Raw genomic sequence first — 18,379 nt, 5'->3', positions numbered from 1 at the left:
TTGGAGTCAGAACGTTTATATATATATATATATATATATATATTATATGTAATAACAATAATAAATTAATATGGTCACTAAACATTAAGAAATAAATATAAATTAATTACATATTTAGATTTTAACTTTCTAAATGATGATTTTATATGATGTCCTATTAGCGCAAATAGTTCAAAGACTTTAAAAGCAGGGTTCGTACAATCCTTAGAAAATTTGAAATGTCGTATCAAAATTAAGAATCTGAAATGAATCTTAATAAGTTTGTACTCTCCGTTTTGTTTTAACTATAAAAATAAATGTATGTAATCTCGAAATCAAATTAATAGAATTTTTAATTTTAAAGTAAAATCTAACGAAAAAAAAATTATAAATTCTTCATTAGATTATTAGCCCCACTTTTTAAATTTTCTAAGGACTTTACGAACCCTGTATAAAGCTTCACTCGCGTTAACCGGCAGAGAGTAGTGTTTTATAAAAACTTCTGAACAATTTATCTGAGGTGGCGGGCAAGTTAACTTCATATCATATTTACGAATTTAAAAATAGCCATTTAAGGAGATAAAGTATTCAACCTCAAGAAATGTTTGATAACAGACTTCCTTGCAAATTTAATAAAACCAGCTGAACCCTCTGCAGTCTTAATATTTTTATTTTTTCGTAACTAAGATAATTTAAAATAATTTTGACCGCCGATGCATATAAATAGTTTAAATAAATACCATACAAAATTCTTAACCATGCCCTTTAAAAAGTACTGCACAGTTAAAAACAACATTCAACATTTTATTGCACAATTAAAACAAACAACATAAATCAAGTACTTGCACTTCAAGAAGAAGATCACGGGTACCCACACGTGACACCTATGACGTCAGCTCCAGCTGATCGTTTATAAGCAAAATGGCGTATTAAAATTGAGCTAAATTTCTCCACGTAAGCTAGAATGTTTATTAAAGTGAAGTGAATTAAATAAAACGCAGTATCGCGCATCGAATTCGTTGAACAATAATTCTTTCTCGTCTGCGCTTTTTATTTAACTTAAATTTGTTATTTGTTTATGTATTTTATTGTAACCGCGATATATTTTTGTTTCGTGCTTCTGGCAACTTCGATGCATAATTAGTTTGCTTATGTTCCACATGGCTTCGTGCCAGTCTTTGTGCTAAGTAAGAAATATATAATGAAGGAATATAAAATGCGTCACTTAAGAGAATTGATACTTGACGGACTCGAAATAGAATGGAAAGAATAGTTACTAACGTAAACAAATATTACGTTTTAACAACCAATCGGGATCGAGATACCCATACAACGTCAATTGCTGGTATCCCATTGCTATTCTGTTATTACTACGAAGGAATCTTAATTAGGAAGATAAAAAACACCAAACCCGACCGGCCTGTGTAGGGGACAGGGAACTGTCCCTGCATCAGAAAGGTCCTGGGTTTGAATCCATGGATGTTTCTTTCTCTCTCTCTGTGTTCTATGTCCTTTCACCTTTGTGTGTGAATGTGACCCGCCCTATAAACGGGTTGTGGTTGTGTGAATGGCGTGAAAGAAGTCGAATTCCTGGTCCTAGATGGCGCCACTGAAAAACAGGAACAATCGCAACCCCACTGCCTAATCAGGCACACGACAAAAAAAAAACACCAAACCTAACATAAATTCTTATTATTATTAATTGTTTATACTAATAATTCATGAAATCTTTACGTAAATTATTTATTACAATTAACCGATTAAATTGCGTTTTTTCTTCTTCTTTAAATCCAATATTTTATTACATTATTAAAAGCACGCGGTAATCGGAGTTGTTAAAAAAAGTTACTTACAAATCATTTATTATTTAATTGTATGCAAGCTATGATATAGAATTTTTCTGTTTTTATTTATTACCTGTTTTTATTAAAGATGTTAAGTTATTATTGCTATGACGACAGAAAAGTTCCCTGACTATGTGATGGGACAACTTAAATAGGTGTATAATATGTTGAAATATGTAATAATGTGTAATAAGTGTATAAAAATATTGCTTTTTAAGGAAATTGGAGTCAGAACGTTTATTCTTGATAAGTAAAAAAGTACGAAATAACATTAAATTTTTTACTCGCAAGTTGCCCAAAAAGTTTAGGATAAAGCTTTTTTTTTAAAAATTAAAAGTGCAAAGTTGCTTTATGATGCATCCTCTGGGAAGAAAATTCATAAACCTGCGATTGCCGCAATTAATAAAAATTTAAAAGACATATTTATAGTAAAAAATCTACCAATTAGGCAATTTTAATGAAAAATTGGAGGAGAAAATTAAAATAATTTTTTTTAAATACTGCAAATATCATGTTTATTTCAAAGAAATCGTCTTACTTTATGACGTCAATTTCCCCCCTTGGATAGGTAAGTGCAACACCTCAACCCCGTGATGCCCATTTTAGTATTTTCACCGAAAAATTTGTCTATATGTTGTATAATTTAGGGGATTAATATTCTAAAACCAACTCAGGGAAACAGGAAGTCTTTTTTTAAAAGAAATAAAGTAAATCTCTTTCAGACATATTTTTACTTCAAGGTTGTGATTAGCTTGCAGATTTAAGGTGAACTGAAAGATGTACAGTAAACAGAAATAAAACATAAAAGGGACACAACTTAAAGTTATGCGAGTTTAAAATGATCCGAACATAAATAGTCACAGTGGCTCAGGGGATAAAACGTCCACCTACCCTGGTTCGAACCTCAACGTAAGTTGGTATACGTATTCTGCTCCCTGCTCATTCCAGCTATAGTGCTGAAGTAAAACAGAATGTAGAAGATGGATCATAGGTTACAATTCCCTTGCCGTCGGGTTAACCGTGAGAGGTTTTCGAGGCTTTCCATATCCATGTTACTTAAATGCGGTTTAGTTCCATCAAAAAGTGCTCCATGAAAGTCGGTTTGTACCAGTGCTTGATCCAGGAGTTTCCTTGTCTTCTAGGTTGGGTTTGTGCTTTGGAACATTAATAGTTGTAAACTCAGAATTGGGTCAGCTGTCCTACACCGGTTATAAAATAAATAAATAAAAATATAATGAAGGACTTTTTTCGTACTAGGATTTTTGATTCCATAAATATGCGTGTGTGTGTGTGGGGGGGGTGCTAATCACAATCTGGAGCTCCTGATTATTAATTACGAAAAAATAAAATTTTTGTGAAATGACAGAAGTGAAATTAACATTTATTTAAAAATTTTAATTTCACTTTTTGAGTTTTTTTCCCTCTCTAAGAAATACAACTTCTTTAATTCTTATTTCCCAAAAACTGTTCGACCGATTTCCTTCAAATATTAAAGATTTTGTCCTATAAAATTACCCTGATTGATTCGGTGTAAAAATTTGTTTCCGTAACAATTCATTATTTCAGACTATTAAACATTAATTATTAAGAAATAGTCTTTTACCCGAAAGTATTTATGAATAAGCAAGTTTTATAAATGTGTGCGAAATTTTTCTGATTTGTTTCATTAGTTTCGAAGATATGGGGAAATACTCAAATGGCCGCTAATGCTTCTTGAATAATGTGTAATGTAGTAACATGTGGTAATGCTGTACAATGTGGTAATGTTGTATAAATATGGTAATGTTGTATAAATATGGTAACATGACGTGGTACATTATCTTTAGTAGTAATATTAAGTGGCCGAAACATTCGATGAGTCATCTACTTCACCTGGGACCTTATTTTCCAAATTGCTACTATCCCTTAATTATTGAGGGTTAAAGAATCAAAATTCAACGAAAAAAAATTTATATTTATTCAGAAAAAGTACTTTTTAATGCTTGTTTCGTTACTGAAAATATCGTTTGCACTAATTATCGTTTGCAATGGAATTCAAATTAACATTAGGGTGATATATAATACCAAGGTGAAAAACATTTATTCGCCATAGCAAGGTTTTCAAGATATGGAAGTTTGATATATTGAGAATTATATTTTTTACTTATTTTAACATAAATAAATACGCAATAATGAAAAAAAAGCGTGAAAAATATGTTAAATAAAAATTCTGCGTTAAAGGGTTAAACTTAGTAAACATACTACGTTTACTGAATTTAATGCTGTAACATTACTAAAAAAGTGTATGGAATCCCAGTTTCGTAGAGATTTCTTGTCACACTACAGTTTTTTTCTTTTTTCGTACAGTTTTTTGGGGCTATGCATCACAGAAGCAAAATACCGTGAGAATAATATGCAAGTGCAATATTCCTTGATTAAAAACTTCATTGCCATCAAAAATAAACAAAAGGGAAATAAAAGTCGACGCATTTTAAGCGCTCAAAATAGGTGCTCATTTTCAAGACTTGACAGACGTGGATGAGAAGATATAACAGTAATTTGAAATTGAAAACGTAAAGTTGTCGACGAAAAATAGAGAAATAAAGGTGAGAAAAAAGCTAGAAAATTCATAGTATCCGAGAGAGAAAAAAGATGATACTTTCATTTACGTCGGACTAGATCAGCACAATGGGCTATCAGTGACGGTCTGGGAAACATCCCTGAGAATGATCCGGAGACAGCATACTTGCGTCACATCCCGTTTTACAGGGAGGACACATTCATGCATGATCCATCCACAGACCGTGATTTTGATCTGAAACAGAGCACATTCAATCTCTGATCCAGTACCCCCCGAGATATTGATTTGTTATGAGAGCTTGGAGGACTTTGTGACCCCGACAGATTTAGCATGCACCTTTCACCATTTTGTACACAGACAGACTTCGGTGAAGCCGTGAAAAGGGACACCTATTTTTGAGCGCTCAAAACATGTTGATCGTTAATTCCATTTTGTATATTTTTGAAATAACTAAGCTTTCAATCATGTAATATCTTACCGGTTCAGTTTCTTAGGATTATTTAATTAAGAGTGATATTTGTTTATGCAAAAAAAACAATAACATTTCCATCTCTTTCCGTTGTTTTTTCAGAAGTTGATTTTTCAAGTCAGAATTCTTATACATTATTTTTTTCCGCTTCAGGTGATGAAGATGAAGAAATAGTTGTCGCAGAGGAAGACGAATTCAGCGTCCAAACACATCCTCCATCTCTAATAGCACATCTACCATCAGGCACATTATGGGATACACAAGTCGTGCCTTACTCGCAGAGCCTGGGTTCGAGTCTCGGACACGAAGATCTATTAACAGGTCGTTCCCATCATCAAAGAACAAATGTTTGCTCGGGCAGTCTTTCTCTTTGTTGTCTCAATTGTCCACCTCAGAGCTGGCATTCAGGTTTGTGTTTAATTACAATAGCCTAAAATATAAAACATTTTTCTTCTTTTTCAATTCCTACTATTAGTTTCCACTCTTGTTCAAATTTTCAATCGTTAATAAAATAACGTTTAATCTTACATTTTGTTTTGCTGCTCTAAAACTAGTATAGAGGTTACAAACAATTTTCGATTAATCGATTCGATTGATTTTAAATTAACCGATTTAATCGATTCGATTTTAAATTAATCGATTTAAAATCTTGAAATTACGAGGTGAGTAAACAAAATTGTACAGAGAGTTCTACAAAATAAAACTAACATTACATAACTAATTAGAGAATCACTAACAATTTAATTTGAAGTAAAAATTACTACGAGGGTTTCTTTACGGTATGCAGAAATGTAACTACAGATTTGAAAATTCCATATTTGTTTCTAAATTTAATTTAATTTGGTTTCAATGTATTTTCTGACGAAAAACCAAAAGGCAGGCCAAAAACGAACTCGATTCCCTCATTAAACGAAACTCGAACTGCAAATGAATTAGTCAATTTGAAAGAGACATTTTGAAGAGAACAATTTCTTTTAAAAGGAAAGAAACAAAAGTTCCTATGGCTCTATGCTCAAGGTTCCTTACTTTTCCAGAATTCAAGATTCCTAAAAACTTTTAACTCATGATTTTACTTTATCATCTCTCAAAGAGCAAACGACATGAAAGAAATTTAAGAACAACGTCTTTTTTAACCTCTGTAGTTTCTGAATTCTCAGGACAATGCTGATTAATTATTTCGAAGCATGTGTAAAAGGACCCAATTTTAATTGAGAGGTACTTTAACTGTAAACCATTGCCGTAAGTAGTACGACGTATTTTACATAAAATTTTATTTTCATATTTAAACTGAAGAAATTTTTTTTAAATTTCATTTTAATTCTTAGATTTTTAAGTTGTTTTTTCCCTATCGTTTTAACCAACAATATATTACATAAAAATAAATTAAACATATTTATAAATGTATGATACTTTTATGCGAAGTTTTGTTTAAGCTCTGGCAAAATTGATAAAAAAAAACTTTTGATTACAATCGTCACTACCACTTTTTACTTTATCACTTCACTTCGGATAACAAGATCTTGGCTCGAAAATAATAAAAATTGACAAGAATAAAATTACGTATTAAAAAGAGAAATATTTGTTTAAAATATAAGTTTTTTTTTACAATTTATCGGGGGGAAAAAACAAAATATTAATATTTCATATTTTAGACGGTTGCTTATATTAAATCTAATGTCTTTGGATTAATTTTTAAAATGAAGTTTATAAGTTTAGTGGATTATTGGGACAAACTTTAAGGGAAGGTAGGGAATACTTTTTATTCATGTTCAGATACATTTTTTTTAAACTTTTAGTCTATGACTGTTGATGTTAATACAGTTTTTTCAAATATTAATTCATTCATTAAATTTAATTAATTAAATTTAGTTTTATATGGGAGAAAAATTGTAACTATTATAAATAAAATTTTAAAAAAATAATTGACCAAAGTAGGAATTGACTTCAATTTTTTATATATATATATTACTTGTTTTATTTTAATCTTTCACTTTATATTTAAAAAACGTAAGCACCGCCGCTGATTTGGATGCTTCCCTTAATCTTACATTTTGTTTTGCTGCTCTAAAACTAGTATAGAGGTTACAAACAATTTTCGATTAATCGATTCGAATGATTTTAAATTAATCGATTTAATCGATTCGATTTTAAATTAATCGATTTAAAAGCTTAAAATTACGAGGTGAGTAAAAAAAATGTACAGAAAGTTCTACAAAATGAAACTAACATTAGATAACTAATTAGAGAATCATTAACAATTTAATTTGTAGTAAAAATTACTACGAGGGTTGCTCTACAGATTGCAGAAATGTAACTATAGATTTGAAAATTGCATATTTGTTTCTAAATTTAATTTAATTTGGGATCAATGTATTTTCTGACGATTCCCTTGTTTATTATTTGATTACAAATACATTTTTTTTTGGATAAAGTTATTGTATTTTCTCGCATAAAGTAATATTTCCCTTTCGAGCAGTCGGATTATTGTATTGAGTTCCTAGTGTATTGCTGACTTTTAAAATACAGTAACTATTTCAAACATATTTTTAGCTAAGAATATATTTTTTGAAATACATTCAGTTGCTGTTTTGGAAGTTTAACTTTACGTTACACTTTGTTTTACTGTCACAAGAACTATCAGACTTAGAAACTTAACCACACAAACAGTATCAGACTTAAAAACTTAAAAACTTGAAAACGCGAAAACTATCAGATTTAAGAGCTTAAAATGACGATGGCGAGTATAAGAATGGACAAGGAATACGATAAAATAAAAAAAATTAACATGAGATAATTATTTCGAACAGTTAAACTTATAGTAAAAAATACCATGCGGTCACTCTACAGACCGCAAATACAACAACAGAGTTGAAATTTGACACCAGAACTAGATGTTTTTTTAAAAATTCTATTTTGTCCGAAAGTTTTTTCAGTTTTAAGTGCCTTTTTATCACAGGTTTTGAAATTTTTCTTAACTTTAAATTTTGTTTTACTATGAGAAAAAAACTATTAAATTTAAAAGCTTGAAATTAAGATTGAATGCAGTATGAGGAACAACAAAAAACAACAACAAAAAACAATGGAATCATAAAATTGTCATCCGATAATTAGTTAACATCGGAATTAATATTAACAATTAAATTGATAATTACATCCGAATTAAAGTAAAAATAAAATTAACATCCAATAATTAGAATAATTGAATTATTGTAACTGCTAAACTTGTAGTAGAAAGTACTGACCTGATGTTGGTTGAAATCCAACCACGAAGTTGATATGTAACATCTTGGAAAAGTCATTTTTATTTATTAACTTGATACAATTCTTCTTTTTTCTTTCTTTTTTTTGAAATTGCAATTTATTTTAAAATTATTGGGATTTTAAGCGCTTCTTTAGTGAATATTTTGTCAGATTTTTATTATTATTATTTAAATGTTTCCTATTCTTCAGACAAGAGAGATAAAAAAAAATGCTCCCTGTTTGAACTGTTATAAGACTTGTTAGAGAGTAAAATTATTTTTTATCCATTTTCTCTTAATTAACTGTATTCTGTAAGTAAACCGTTTGACACAGATAGAACACCGGTGTCCCTTTTATATATATTTCGTCAGGCACTCCAACTACAAGCAAAAACAAATTTTTTCACTCTTTAATTATAAAATACAGTCTACTAGTTATTAAAAATTTTATTATAATGATCGGAATAATATATGTAGTAAACTATAAAATCCTAAAAAAATAGTTTGAATTTTTTTTTAAAAGCATTCATATTCAAAAATTTATCAATAATTGATTCTGTGAAATAAAGAAATTTTAATATTTAACTGCTTCTCTTCGATTTAAATAACTGCAAATAAGTGCAAATTTGAAATTGTTTGGAAGTGAACCATGTTTGGAAGATTTAACCTTTAACTAAGAAAAAGACACCGGCGTTTTCTGCTGTATTCCATAACTATAAATTATCAAAATGCTAAATACAATATTTTAAACTTATTTTTACTTAAATTAATACAAAATAATGAAAAAAAGTTTCTAAAAAATTACGTTTAGCAAAATTTCCGCCTCAAAGGGTTAATAATACACATGATTCTTTTTTAAATTCTTCAATTCATCCTTCAATGTTCATTAATCGATAATAATCCTTCATTAGTCGTTAATCACAATTCATTAATCGTTATTCGCAATTCATGAATCCCTCATTTTATTTATGATTAATATATTAACATTATGTTTTATATAAAATTTCAATTATTATATATTTTGATAACTAAATCATCAATTATCTTTATTTTTGCGTAAAATATGGACTTAATAAAAAATCGTTAATAATCGTTAATCGCAATTTATTAATCGCTGATTTTATTTATGATTAATATATTAACATAATATTTTTAAAATAAAGCTACAATTATTGTATATTTTGTTAACAAAATCATCAATTATCTTTGTTTCTATGGAAAATATGAACTTAGTAATAAAAAAAATCATGTCGAATGCGAAACAGTTACGAGAGTGGTGAGCGAAGCGATCAGGAGATGTTACCTCCTTATTTATTTTAAAAAATTTTTAAAATGGTGCGCTTGATAAATTGTTTGATAATTTGAGTCGATAACAGATAACGAAAACCACTACAGTAAAAATTTAATACAGGTATTGTTGTTTTACAGGTTTTCCTGAGTTGATGACTGCTCCTGTTCCTGGAGGAAATGCAGCGTCCGCCGTATCAGCTTCCGTAGCAGCTGCGGCAGCCGCCGCTGCTGCTGCCGCTGGTGTCTGTGTGGGGCTTGTCCCGACAGCTGGGGGCGCGGCAACCGCCGTCTCTTGGTCGTCGTGTGGGGCTACCGATGTGAGACTGGAATCTGGATGTCCAAAAGACGGATCTAAAGGGGGTCATCCACCCAGGAAAGTGAGGAGAAATCGAACTGTGTTTACAGAGCTGCAACTGATGGGGTTGGAGAGGCGATTTGATTGTCAGAAGTATTTGTCCACACCTGATAGGGCTGAATTGGCCAGGGCGTTAGGGCTGACGCAGTTACAAGTGAAGACGTGGTATCAGAACAGAAGAATGAAGTGGAAAAAACAAGTGAGTATATAAATTTTTCGGTTTCGTTTGAATAGTAAAGATTATAAATTTTAGGCTCAACTGCAAAAATTTTTTAATTGAAAAAAAACTTTTTTTTTGAAGATTTTTTTAATTACTAGTGAAACGACAATTACAACACGCAAATTTCACTGTAATTTTCAGGTCTTTTGATTCACGTGTTTGAACTGTTTACATATTGAGTTCATTTAAATAATTCTGTTAAAAAAAATTTAACATCGCTCTGGTGCTACAGTAATGAACAAATCGTCAATTCTAAATGCTATATTAAAGCCCTAATTAAATAGAGATCTTATTCCCCTTAAATTAATCCATAAATTCTAACCCGGAAGTCCTAGCACCACATAATATATATTAAGAGGTAACGATTTGACAACTAAAGATTATGTTAATTTAACCCATTTCTGCCTAGCGTCCTTTAAACCCTTTAACACAGAATTTTTATTAAATACATTTTTCGTACTCTTTTCATTATGTTGTGCTAATTTAGGCAAAAATGAAAAAATAGCGACTGCTCTAAATTCAATATTAAGGCCTTAATTGATTAACTTATTCCCTTTAAATTAAACCATAAATGCTAGCCCAGAAGTCCTACCGCCACACATATTAAGAGGTAACGAATTAACAATTAAAGATTATGTTAATTTAACCCATTTCTGCCCAGCGTCCTTTTAAATCTTTAACGCAGAATTTTTATTAAATATATTTTTCATACTTTTTGAATTATTTTGTATTAATTTAGGTCGAAATAAGAGAAAAATATCATATTAAGCATTTTAACAATTTATAGTTATAAAATGCAGTACTAAAATCGGCGTCTTAATTTTTGGCGTTAAAGGTAAAAACCTACCAATAAATAATTTTTTTTTCAAATTTGCACTAATTTGAAGCAATTTAGATCTTAGAGAAACAGTTATTCATCATCGAAATAATTTAAATTAACAAAATAAATTTTTGAATATGAATGAAAAGAAAAATTTCAACTACTCATTTTGGGTTTCATAATTTAGTAGAAATAAAATTCCAATAACCTAGCAGATTTTTTTGTAACTTAGAATGCTTTTTATAACTGAAATAGATCAAAGTCTATTTTTACTTATTATTAGCGCGTCAGAAAATATATATATGTATAAAAGGGACACCGTTGATTTAAAAAAGGAACAGCATAAATGTTTCATTATTAGGATTCATTTTGAAGAAGAAATTGATATTTGTCTCTCCTAATATAACATCAATTTTAATACTTGAATATGCTGTTATGATAACAAAAACAATTAATCTAAAAATAAATTTTTTAAATCAATTCCAACTTAGGTCAACAAAAAAACATTTTATTTTAGTTACTTTTATTAAATAATTAAAAAATTTTCTCTCATATAAAATTAATAATTAAAATAATTAAAATTAATTAATTAAAACTAATTAATTAAAACTTATTAATTAAAATTAATTAATTAAATAAATTTAATTAATGAATTATTATTTGAAAATACTGTATTAACATCAAGTGTCATCCACTACAAGTTTAAAAAAATGTATTTGAACATGAGTGGATGAATAAAAAGTATTTCATTAAAGATTGAAATATTGAACAAGATATATAAATATAGGGAGAATGAGAATCAATAATAGGAATTGGAAAAAAAAAGGCGCGTGGTTTTAGATAACTGCAAAAGTATAAACTTTGGTGACTTGGACCACACTCGCCACCACGTAATGTTATTGAATTTATCTGACACACAGCGAATATAAAATAATTAAATATTTAAATGTGCGCAATAAACTATTTTTTTGTTCAAATAGAGCTAGCTATAAGTTAGAAATATCACTGATGTTATTTTTAAAATATGTGAAAAATTGAATCAGTTATAGTAAAATTTAAAACAGTGACTAACGCTTAACCCATCAGAAAATTTGATTTCGTTTTTCGCTCACCCCTATTTAATGAATGAATTAATATTTGAAAAAGCTGTATTACCCATCAAGTGGGAACTTGATGGGTGAATGAATAAAAAGTATTTTATTAACGATTGAAAATTTGAACAAGATATAGGGAGAGTGTGAACCAGAGTTTGCCAAAAATGTAATCGATTACATCTTTTGATTACAGTAATCAATTACTTGTAATCATGATTACAATTTTCAAAATTTTTGATTACAGTTGTAATCGTGATTACAATATTAATTACAGTAATCAATTACTTGTAATCATGATCACAAAGTTTGATTACAACTGTAATCATGATTACATAGTCGATTACAGTAATCAATTTGATTACTGTAATCAAAATTGTAATCATAATTACAGCTGTAATCAAAATTTTTTGATAGTTGTAATCACGATTACATGTAATTTATTACTGTAATCGACTATGTAATCATGATTACAAGTAATTGATTACTGTAATTGAAAAAATGTAATCGATTACATTTTCGCTCTACTCTGATGTAATCAAAAATTTTGATTACTTGTAATCGTGATTACAAGTAATTAATTACATAGCTGTAATTATCTGTAATCAATCACAGTTGTAATCGATTACTGTAATCAACGGCCAACTCTGGTGTGAACTAATAGTAGGAAATGGAAAAAGGCCAATAGTTGCTTTTTTTTTTTTGTATCTACGCATCTTTATCTAGAAAACAAAATATTTAATTGTCCTTACACTCCAATTACCATAAAGTATAACCTTAAAGTTAAAAATTCAAGAAGGATGGGAAAAGGGTTGTAAGCGGCCTCAGAAACCAAGATATATTTTGGTACCGTGAAATATTTATAATGATAGTTATAGAAAAGTAAATGGCAGATAATAGGAAGAAGTGTACACTTTGTATAACGAAATATGAACCACCATTTTTTTCCCTCCATCCATAGAGTACTTATACTAGGTGGACAATAGATTAGATTTATTTTGATTAAGCTAAACGCTTTTCAGCGCATTGTATTCAGTCTGATTCAGGACTAATTCAACAAATGTTACAAACCACTAGAATTGCGTAACTGCAATTGGACCTCCATTTAACGAAGTAGCTAAATACCGATAAAAAGTTCGTTATATGGAATATTCGTTATCTAGAAATTCACCTTTTAAATTCTTGAACTCTAGACATAATTAAAATAGCAAATGATACACCTTTAACTTGTAAACTATATAATATTGAGGCCTCAATAATAACCTCAATACAAAAATATTTATACTCGAATTACATGCCTTGTCCTTTGAAATTAGGAATTAAAACCAAAAAAAAAACATCTGAACTCAATGCATTACATCATAGACTGAATAGTTTATCAACTTCTTCCTACCACTCCCCACGTAGCAGAGGAGTGCGGGCACTTAGTACTCACTCGAGTTAATTCTTAAAAAAAATCCTTGACATGAGTTGAGTTTTAAATTTCATGATTACTGTATCTTGTAGGGATAGACGGTTACAAATTAGAAATCAGTGACGCCAAGAAATATCACTGATCAGTTCAAATATAAATAGAAACAAACAGAAAATAGAAGAAAAAAAAATTGTCCTCTATGTAATTGATTAAAAGCTGAAATTTTTCTTAAAACATTATGTTGAATCTTTAACTTTTTAAGCTATCAACAGGCTCTTAAACAAAAATTTCGTAAATAGGCAATTAGGGATATTTTATTAGAGATAATTGAGAGATATTTTCTTTCGCTCTGTAAAAATGAGATAAAACTAATTGTAAGTACAATATCTGCTAAGAGAGAGAGTTTCCTCGCGAAAATAAGAAACCGAGAAAACTCGGTATAATCACAGAGAAGCTGTGAAGAGTAAAAAACGAAACAAATTTCGTCAAAGAAAATTTTCGTGACTATGAACCAGAATTTCGCACAAGTCTTGATGTATTTTGAATAGTGTAAGACAAAATTTGATATCGTACTAAAGTTAATTGAAGTTGTTAAAATTGAAGTTAGTTGTCAATGTTTCAAAATAAGTGATACAATACCAAATAAGATACATTAATGAAAGCTTTAATATTATCGATACCTTACAAATTGATACTTTATGGAAATTAGTTTAAATTTTAATATGTTCAACGTTTTAATATTATTGATACCTTTCAGAAGTAAGTTTAAATTTCGATATGTTTAATACTTCAATGTTATTGACACCTTACTGTTTGATACTTTTCGGAAGTTAGCTTAAATTTCAATATGTTCAATGTTTTAACATTATTGATACTTTTCAGAAGTTGGTTTAAATTTCGATATGTTCAATACTTCAATATTATTGATACCTTACTGTTTGATGCTTTTCGAAAGTTAGTTTCAATTTAAATAATGGTTCAATATTATATGCCTTACTGTTTGATTCTTTTTAGTAATTAGTTTAAATTTGATATGTTCAATACTTCAATATTATTGATACATTAAAGCTTTATACTTTTCGGAAGTTAGTTTAAATTTAAATATGTTCAATGCTTCAATATTATTTACCTTATTGTTTGATACTTTTTAGAAGTTAATTTGAATTTCGATATGTACAATACTTCAATTTTATTGATACCTTATACTGTTTGATACTTTTCGAAAGTTAGTTCCAATTTTAATATGTTCAATGTTTCAATATTATATACCTTACTGTTTGATACTTTTCAGAAGTAAGTTTAAATTTCGATATGTTCAATACTTCAATATTATTGATACCTTACTGTTTGATGCTTTTCGAAAGTTATTTTCAATTTTAATAATGTTTCAATATTATATGTCTTACTGTTTGATACTTTTCAGAAGTTAGTTTAAATTTGATATGTTCAATACTTCAATATTATTGATACATTAAAGCTTTATACTTTTCGGAAGTTAGTTTAAATTTAAATATGTTCAATGCTTCAATATTATTTACCTTACTGTTTGATACTTTTTTTGAAGTTAGTTTGAATTTCGATATGTTCAATACTTCAATAATATTGATAATTTACTGTGTGATACTTTTTGTAAGTTAGTTTCAATTTTAATATGTTCAATATATCAATATTGCAGAATATGAACAATTTTTCAACATTATAAAACACTTCAAAAATATGTTCAAAATTGGTTTGATGTTCATACTTTCATAATTTTTTGAACTTATTACAGGTAATGCAAGGGGGATGTACTGTTCCACCGACAAAACCAAAAGGCAGGCCAAAAAAGAACTCGATTCCCTCATTAAACGAAACTCGAACTGCAAATGAATTAGCCAATTTGAAAGAGACATTTTGAAGAGAACAATTTCTTTTAAAGGAAAGAAACAAAAGTTCCTATGGCTCTATGCTCAAGGTTCCTTACTTTTCCAGAATTCAAGATTCCTAAAAACTTTTAACTCATGATTTTACTTTATCATCTCTCAAAGAGCAAACGACATGAAAGAAATTTAAGAACAACGTCTTTTTTAACCTCTGTAGTTTCTGAATTCTCAGGACAATGCTGATTAATTATTTCGAAGCATGTGTAAAAGGACCCAATTTTAATTGAGAGGTACTTTAACTGTAAGCCATTGCCGTAAGTAGTACGACGTATTTTACGTAAAATTTTATTTTCATATTTAAACTGAAGGAATTTTTTTTTAATTTCATTTTAATTCTTAGATTTTCAAGTTGTTTTTTCCCTATCGTTTTGACCAACAATATACTACGTAAAAATAAATTAAACATATTTATAAATGTATGATATTTTTATGCGAAGTTTTGTTTAACACGTTCATGCCGGGAAAAGTGAAAATACTGGTACGGGAAAAGAGAAAGTACTAGTAGAATAACTATTCCAATATTAGATAATATTCGGGAGGAGTTAATCTATTCTCAACAATAACAATTCACTGTAAGGAAATTTATTGCTGCGAAAAAGCAATTCAATATAAAAATTGCATCCGTTAAAAACAGTTGGTAGTTATGGATTTTTACCATTTTATGGACCCGAAAAAATACTAAAAAATGAAATTTATTGTTACCAGTTTTAACTCCGGTGCGCTGCCAAAATGAGACAATCTAGCGTGACCCACCGATGGGTCAGCCCGGCGTGAACGTGTTACGCTCTGGCAAAATTGATAAAAAAAAACTTTTGATTACAATCGTCACTACCACTTTTTACTTTATCACTTCACTTCGGATAACAAAATCATGGCTCGAAAATAATAAAAATTGACAAGAATAAAATTATGTATTAAAAAGAGAAATATTTGTTTAAAATATAAGGATTTTTTTTACAATTTATCGGGGGGGGGAAGCAAAATATTAATATTTCATTTTTTAGACGGTTGCTTACATTAAATCTAACGTCTTTGGATTAATTTTTAAAAAGAAGTTTATAAGTTTAATTATAGGGGGTGGATTATTGGGACAAACTTTAAGGGAGGGTAGGGAACTTCACAAGAATTCAGAGATGCATAACGACCCCCATGGTCGGAAATGTCATGGGGGGTACAAAAAACCAAGCGTCACAAGACTGAGATTGTCTGCAATATTTATTGATCACAGATATTACATATGCTGTGGCAGATATGTGAAAATGTCACAAACTATATTCAAAGTTTCCACCAATTTTAGTAGTGCATGCGTTACAACGTCGGACCATAGATTGGCAGACTTACTCAAATACATCTGGATTTTGATGGATATTCGCAGCAGCACAGATGATTCTTGCTACTAGATCCATTTCAAAATCCACGAGGGTTTCGCACACAACACTTTTCAGTGCACTCCAAAGAAAGAAATCCATGTGCTTAAATCAGGAGAGCGTGGTGGCCAGGGAATCGATGTACCACGCCCAAACCAACATTACTTAACGGCGGAAAAAGATGTTTTTGACCATGAATTGCTATACAAATTTGAATCATTGTGATGTCCCCTATCTCTCCTTAACCCTCTCGCGCCGACTGTCACAAATACGTGACACCATAAAACTGTATCAATCAGGGTAAAAAGATAATACTGGTAATCAAAGTATTTCTTTAGCAGTTTATTTGTGGGCGGAGTTATAATTGTTTGATTTATTTAATTCACCATTACTTTGTTCAAAATAAAACTATTTAGTTATACCTTGAATTAACATTGATTATATATATGATTAAACTAACAATAATTAAAATAAAAGCAAAGTAAATCTGTCAAATTAGCAACGACTACATTTAAGTTACCGTTTTTTATTTAATTACAACTTGATTCTGATTTTGCACGAATGCTTTTCTGAATCACCCGTCCCCAAGGGGTTAAAGAGTGTTCTGGGACACCCTGTATTTTATGTCTTCAGTATAGCTACTAACTTTTCAAAGCAGTTTATTTTTATATCCTTTCTTCAGTATACATATACACATTTAACCCTTTCCACTCGAGAGGTGACTGTCAGTCACCACTGTCACCTTTAACCTTTTCGCGCCGACTGTCACAAATACGTGTCAGCATAAAACCGTATCAATCAGGGTAAAAAGATAAAACTGGTAATCAAAGTATTTCTTTAGCAGTTTATTTGTGGGCGGAGTTATAATTGTTTGATTTATTTAATTCACCATTACTTTGTTCAAAATAAAACTATTTAGTTATACTTTGAATTAACATTGATTATATATAAGATTAAACAAACAATAATTAAAGTAAAAGCAAAGTAAATCTGTCAAATTAGCAACGACTACATTTAAGTTACCGTTTTTTATTTAATTACAACTTAATTCTGATTTTGTACGAATGCTTTTCTGAATCACCCGTCCCCATGGGATTAAATTACCCACTACTCTAATTGTGAATTTTTTTTCAATTGTGAAATTTTTTTCATCTTAATGTTCAGTTACCACTTCATTCAGTGATCCTCGGATTTTATAAGGTAACATTGCAAAAATTCTTTTAAAATGTTAGTGGTTGCGTCTATTTTTTTAACAGTTGAAAGGACTTCGAGTGCAAAGGGTTAATACAAAAGGGCATTACATACCTGCCAACTTTTAATCCTTTCCATTATCATTTTCCCAGTGGTATTAAAATGGAATTAAAACTTCAATTTTTAGCAAACAATCACGCTGTATTTGAGAAACCTTAAGTTTACAACCATGAGAGTAACGCATATTAATATATGTGCTTAATTTTTGTAAGAATAGTGGTGATCAAAATCATTTAAAAATTAAGTTTATAAAAGAAAAAAATAGTATATATTTGCTACCACTTTAAATATAAAAATAAAATCTTCCGGAAAATCCGGAAGAGTTGGCAGGTATGGCATTATACAAAAGGCATCCTCTTTATAAAAATTTATTTTCTAGTGGTAATGAATTTATTTTCTAGTGGTAAAAATTTATTTTCCAATGGTAAAGTTAAGTAATTTTTAACTAAATAAATTATTTTCAGTTATTTTTTTCACCATTACGTATCAAAATTTCAAAGTCTGATATAGAATACAACTTTGTTTCAGTTATCTAGTGTGAAGACTTTTTAAAAGCTC

The 18,379-nt window shown here is 29.3% G+C and overlaps 1 protein-coding gene across 1 annotated transcript; it reads left to right on the top strand.

Annotated features, from left to right (window-relative positions):
* The first annotated feature begins 9,522 nt into the window (after positions 1 to 9,522).
* On the top strand, positions 9,523 to 18,061 carry LOC107444755 (homeobox protein BarH-like 1b). Its single transcript, XM_043055588.2, has 2 exons — positions 9,523 to 9,935; positions 15,053 to 18,061. The coding sequence occupies exons 1-2, from the start codon at positions 9,534 to 9,536 to the stop codon at positions 15,176 to 15,178; spliced, it is 528 nt and encodes a 175-aa protein (XP_042911522.2). The 5' UTR covers positions 9,523 to 9,533; the 3' UTR covers positions 15,179 to 18,061.
* Positions 18,062 to 18,379: the final 318 nt, after the last annotated feature.

Source organism: Parasteatoda tepidariorum, chromosome 9, assembly GCF_043381705.1.
Source record: "Parasteatoda tepidariorum isolate YZ-2023 chromosome 9, CAS_Ptep_4.0, whole genome shotgun sequence".
Taxonomy (NCBI): domain Eukaryota; kingdom Metazoa; phylum Arthropoda; class Arachnida; order Araneae; family Theridiidae; genus Parasteatoda; species Parasteatoda tepidariorum.
The sequence above is the reverse complement of the archived record's forward strand: the minus strand, read 5'-3'. Positions and strand labels throughout refer to the sequence as shown.

Excerpts from the sequence above, each read along its gene's own strand:
- LOC107444755 (XM_043055588.2), top strand. The coding sequence starts at position 9,534 with ATGACTGCTCCTGTTCCTGGAGGAAATGCAGCGTCCGCCGTATCAGCT. Across the intron at positions 9,936-15,052 it reads GAATGAAGTGGAAAAAACAA|GTAATGCAAGGGGGATGTAC; the intron begins GTGAGTATATAA and ends AACTTATTACAG.